We start from the raw sequence: 6,156 nt of genomic DNA on the forward strand, positions 1-6,156 counted from the left end.
AGGAAGCTTCAATTTTAACTCCCACCCCTTTGTTCGGAGTCCACGGTGGGTAGAACATTTCAAGAAAGTGAGTCTGGGTCTAGGTTCTCAGAGACTAGAAGGCCTGAGGCCTGGTTGAAATTCTAACAAAGTACAGCTTGTCAAGTTCCTTGCCATCTGTGTATGCCTCTGTGGTGAAATAGTGATCTCGGCATTCAGCGACGGGCATGACAAAATTCAAATCTTTTAGATTTTGAATTAGTTTGACAACATAAGCCAGTCACAGCAATAACCCACAATGGTGTGTAGCATGCGATAACTCCCACAAGAATGTAGAACTGAATGTTGTGTGTCGGGTTTACGAGAATTATGGAGCTGTTGGACTGCCAAGTGTAGTGTTCTTTGGATAAAAGCTAAAACAAGATATGCTTTATTTTTCAATGTGTCTAAAATGACATTATTTTACAACTCAAATCATCAAATCTCATTGTCCTCATACAAACAAAGAGCAGAGTGTAGAACTTGTTCCTCAGAGGGAGAGCCCCACTCTGGAGATTTGGCCAAAAAAATCAAGGAGACACTTCCGGAGGTCTCAGGGTGGGATGTTAAACTGAGACTCTCTTTACCCCCTCAGGTGGACATAAAAGATTCCATGGCACTATCATGAGAGGAAATTTTATTAAGATTTATCAGACCCTTAGGGTGCTTAATAAAACAGTTGCTGAGAGGTTGTTTCCCCTTGTGGGAGAACTTAGGACCAGAGGATCTAGCCTCAGAGGAAAGAGTCACCCACTTAAGACAGAGATGAGGAAAATTTTTTTAATCTCAAAGGGCAATGAATTTGTGGAATTCTTTGCCACAGAAGGTGTCAGGCTGGATCATTAAATATATTCAAGAGTGAAACATACAGGTTCTTATTCAGGAAGGTGATCAAGGGTTACGGGGAAAAGGTAGGAAAATTGAGTTGTGGATTATCAGACCAGCTCTGATCTCATTGAATGGCAGAGTAGACTTGATGGGCCTAATGGCCTCTTTCTATTCCTATATTATCTAGCTTTCTGCTCTTGCTTTGAAGGAGAGCAGTGTACATTTCCATTCTGCCTCCAGCATTGTGGCCAATATTTGCCCCTCAGTCAACGTGACTAAACAATCATAATATCCGGTATTTAGCTCACTGTTGTTTATAGGAGCTTGTTGCAGCATTTCTTAGCATTTCAACTGTGAGTACACTTCAGACTTAACGTACTGTAATGTGCTTTAGAGAGACCATGAAGGAAGCCAAGGAAATGCAAATCGCCTTTTATTGGGGACAAAAACCAATTTATAATCTTTACTGCTTGCAGGTATAGCTGAGTCATCCTGTGGGAGCTGCTCCTGCAAAGTAAATGCTGATTGTCACATTCTAACCACCAGTAGCAATGTAATAATGGCCACTTGAGTGAGGCGCCACAAAATTATTTCTGTGTGGTTGCACTCTCAGTTCTCCAGCCAAGAAACTGAGCCTTCAGCAAAAGGAGGTGACGGAAAATAAGTTAACAAGAGAAATAATGCTACTCTGTTCCTTTAGGTTCAAGAAGATGGGCAATTATGGGAGATTTCCAACAAAAGTACAGATTGACTGCCTGCAAGCAATTACCGGCTCCAATGCATTATCTTAATCACTTTTGCCCATGGGCTTGTCATCTACTTCTGTGTGATTCTTTGTCTTAATTTTAGCCTAATATTATAAGTTGTGGAGTCAAACACAAGCTGGGTTGAACTGATGCTTTTTTTTCTTCAAATGCAGTTTTAAAAGTTCAACTATTACAATTTTAATTCTCAGGCGCAAAGTGATTTTCTAACCTCCCAAGGTGCCCACCCACCAGTCTTAAACTCAATCAAACTTCTGCTGCCTCCACTCTAAAACACACCAAGTCCCATTTGCCCATCACTCATGTATTCATGACCTACACTTGATCTCCCAGTCCTTGATAAGAATTTGATTTTTAACATCCTTTGTCTTATTTTCAAATCTCTCCTCGGCCTCTTGCTCATCTATAAGGCTCTAGTCAGGACACACTTGGAGTACTGTGCACAGTTTTGGGCCCCTATCTCAGGAAGTATGTACTGGTCCTGGTGCGGGTTCAGAGAAAGTTCACAAAAATGGTCCCAGGAACGAAAAGTTTAACATATGAGGAATGTTTGAGGACTCTGAGTCTAGGATGAGGGGAGTTCTAATTGAAACTTACAGAATACTGAGTGGCCTGAACAGAGTGGATGTTGGGAAGACATTTCCATTGAAAGGAAAGACTAGAAACCGAGAGCACAGCCTTAGAGTAAAGGGAAGACCTTTTAGAACGGAGATAAAGAGAAACATCTTCAGCCAGAGAGTGGTGAATCTATGGAATTCACTGCCACACAGGGCTGTGGAGGCCAGATTATTGATTATATTTAAGACTGAGATAGGTTCTTGATTGTCAGGGAGATCAAGGGTTACAGGGAGAAAGTGGGAGAATGGGGTTGAGAACGTCTCAGCCATGATTGAATGGCGGAGCAACTCAATGGGCTGAATGGCCTAATTTCTGCTCCTAAATCTTATGGTCTTTGGTCTTAAATCTAACTCTGCAACTTCCTCAGCCTTACCACTCTGAATGATTTCTGTGCTGCTCCAACTCTAACCTCTTTCATATAACCATTGCTCAGTTGCCTGGGCCTGAACCCTGGTATACCCTTCTGTAAAACTGCTTTTCCCCTTCTTTACCCACTCCTACACTCTATTCTATTTCACATTAATATGCCCCAAGTTCCTATACAGGGGGATTACCAAATAACATTTAACACTGAGCAGTCATGGGAAAGAGCTATGCCTTAAAGAATGTCCTAAAATTAAAGTTTCTTTTCATCTTAGGAGTAGAGGAAGTAGGAGTAGGTCATTGAGCCACTCAAGGCTGTTCCACGTTTCAATGAGATCATTGTAGATCTTCTACCTCAAAGCTGTTTTCCCATTCTAGCCTAATATCACCCGAAACATTTAATATCTAGAAATCTGCCAGTCTCTGATTTGAAAAGATTCAATGACTGGAGCAGAGAATTCCAGAGATTCAACACCCTATGAGTGAAAAAAGCGCTCGTCATCTTCATCATATATGGCCTACTCTTTATTTCAAGATTTTGTCCCTTGAAGGACTCTCCTTCTCAACATTTCCCTCGCCTGAAGTGGGGTGACCCTCAAGTTAAACCACCACCAGTCGTCTCTCTATCTCTCTCTCTTCCTCTTCCCTGGTTCTAGACACATCACCAGCTTGGGAAACCAACCTTCCTGCATGTATCCAGTTAGACCCTTGTAACAACATTATTTGTTTCAGTGAAGTCACCTTTCATACTTCAAAACTCCAGAGAATAAAGGCCCAGTCTCCTCAATCTCTTCTTATCGGACAATCCCACTATCAGTCTGGTTAATCCTTGATGCACGCCCTTTGAGGCAAGTATATACTTCAGCAAGGAGGTCAAACTGTGCACAATGCCAAATGTATGGCAATAAAAATGGTGTCATTTGTCTGATTGCAATGGAATCATATCCCAACTTTCAGGATCTGAATGAGGCCCTTAAGTGATTATAGGCACCTCTCTAAAACCCCTAAGTAAAAATGGCAGTCTGCTTATCTCCACCTTCATGTTCCAATTTTAACCTTTACTCTCTGCTGATGCCATCTTGTTGGGCAGCAGGAGTGTCTGGGTAGCATTACAACGCGGCTATAGTATTGTTGATTCCTGAGGGCCATGCTTTGTCGTCTTAAAAACTGGTTCCTGGCATTTTTAAAAATGTAAAATAACATTTAGAGTTTTCAAAATAACCTTAAGCGGCAATGAATAAGTTGAACAAATTAGTGAAAAGCTTTATTCTGAACAAAGCTTCTGTCACTGATAACTAATATTTTCATTAGATGATTGGTGAATTAATTGATTCAATGTACATTATTGTTTCAATGCAAGTTTCCTGTTAGAAGTTATGAATAATTCTGTATAATTTGGAAGGATCATAAGCATTTTCTCATATTAAAGAAAAACAGAATGCTGAGGCTGTTCTGACACACTAAGATTGATGGGGCTAATCATCTAAATATTGAATGGTTATTATTTTATGTTGGATTATTTCATTAAGGCTGAGGTAGGTAGATTCTTGGTCAGTTGGGGAATCAAGGGTTATGGGGAAAAGGCAGGAAAGTGTGTAAGAAGCATCAGATCAGCCAAGATCCTGACAAACAGCAGAGAAGACTTGAGGGGCCGAATAACCTACTCTGCTTCTATTTTTTATTATCTTATTTTGGGAGAAAGAATTAAGCAGAATTTTCAATGCATATTTCAAATTTACTAAACAACAGAAATGATTTTGTTTGATGTATATATTGTCCAATACTATCAAAACACACCACACGCCAGTTTTGTTATCCCTTCTTGTGAAATAGGATTGTCAGTACCTTGACGAAAAAGGATAGCCTTTGGAAAAGTAACCCAACAGCAATCCATTTTTTGCAAGTTCACTTTAATCATTGAGTTAAACACACAGTAGATATAAGTTATGAACTGTTTGATCTGGATATCACAAATGGGCTGTTTGTCATTCACAAGCCTTCAGAATATAATAAGTGAACAAAGTCTCCACAGCATAATCACAGTGTGGAATCTGAAGGAAAATCCATGAACATGCACACCATCAAGTAGTTTTGGGATGTTAAAGGGCTGTCATACATGTTACAGCTGCACAGAGCTGTTGAGCAGTATCCAGAAGAGGGAGAAATAACCTTAAAATTAGAGCTAGGTTGTTCAGGAGTGATGTTAATTGTCACTTTTTCACATAAAAGACAGTGGAACTCTTTCTCAAGAAAAAATGGTGATCAATTAAATATTTCAAACTAAGATTGAAGCATTTCTTGTTAGGCAAAGGTATTAAGCATTTCAGAAACAATGAGGATAAATAGAATTAATATGCTCATCAGCCATGATCTAAACTGAATAGTGGAACAGGTTTGAGAGGGTTGAATGGCCTTCTTCAACCTACTTGGCACTAAAAATAATCAGGAAGAAAAGTAACTGCTGGCTTAAAATTTCAAACAGTGCAGGGAATGGGGCAGCTGTTTAAGACTCACCTTCAGAGTTTCTCCCTTGTTGAAACTCAACTCATCTGGGGCTGAGGCTGCAAAGTTGTACAAGGCGACTGCCTCCATGGTGCCAGGCGTTGGGAAGGGCACTTGTTCCCTCCTGCCCCTCCCGGGGATGTGAAGTGGTTAAATCCAGGTAACGGTTTAGAAGCTGCAGATACTCTTTGTTCTAGTCTCAGTCTCCCTTCCTTTCGCCTCACTGTGTTGCCTTCCGAGGCTGAGCTGTTTAAGTTTTAACGAGGCTGCGTGTTTTGTGTGGAGGAGAGGTGTAGTGCTGCCCGGCTTCTCACAGTGTCTGAACATCACTTGAATGTGAAAAGCATTTCCGTCTGCTACGTCTCAAAGGAAAGGGGGATTTTTTTCTCTCTCTTTCTTCTGTCTTCAGATGCAATACACAACAGGAAGCTCATGTCACATTATGGCTGAAATATTTACCAGCAGTGGAATTTTGTTTTGTTGCTTCTCTCCTCACTTCTGAGCACAAATGTCTCTGACGCACTGCATTGTTAAGTATTCAAAGTGCTGATCTATTTGTATCTCACCAATTTCTGCCTCCTTCTGATGGTTCTGACACTCATGTACAATTCACAGTCACAGTTATTTTCAACTCTTTGACCTGATACCCAATCTTCCTATCTGACCTCAGAGTGTAGGTTGGTAGAATATTCAACACAACTTCAATTTAATATTGTCTCTGGTTAGCAAATGCATGTTAATTCATATAAAACATACAGAATTGTGTGTATGCATATACATGTGTGTGTAACTGCATATGAGTGTGTGCATGTTTGCACATATGTGTGCATATATATGTGTGATGCACATGTGTTTATGTCTGAATTTGAGACAAAGCATTAAACCCATCTGCTGTCTTAATTAGACATTAAAGATCCTGAGATTGTGAACATGATGCCAAGAACATGGGAGGAAAGTATTATTACCATTACCATTTTCTTCTCGATGAATGCTATACATATACTGATACTATAAAAGGATTGTATCACATTCTCTGCAATGTATTACTGATGATAACATGTTC

The 6,156-nt window shown here is 40.1% G+C and overlaps 1 protein-coding gene across 1 annotated transcript in view; it reads right to left on the minus strand.

The window, feature by feature from the left end:
• The window catches only part of LOC122560525 (GRB2-related adapter protein-like), a 51,258-nt gene extending 45,653 nt beyond the window's left edge, over positions 1-5,605 (minus strand). Inside the window, exon 1 of the mRNA XM_043711229.1 lies at positions 5,106-5,605. Within this exon, the coding sequence (XP_043567164.1) occupies positions 5,106-5,183 (78 nt within the window). The 5' untranslated portion in view covers positions 5,184-5,605. The remainder of the gene's footprint in view (positions 1-5,105) is intronic.
• Between the last annotated feature and the right edge of the window lie 551 nt (positions 5,606-6,156).

Source organism: Chiloscyllium plagiosum, chromosome 21 (assembly GCF_004010195.1).
Source record: "Chiloscyllium plagiosum isolate BGI_BamShark_2017 chromosome 21, ASM401019v2, whole genome shotgun sequence".
NCBI lineage: Eukaryota > Metazoa > Chordata > Chondrichthyes > Orectolobiformes > Hemiscylliidae > Chiloscyllium > Chiloscyllium plagiosum.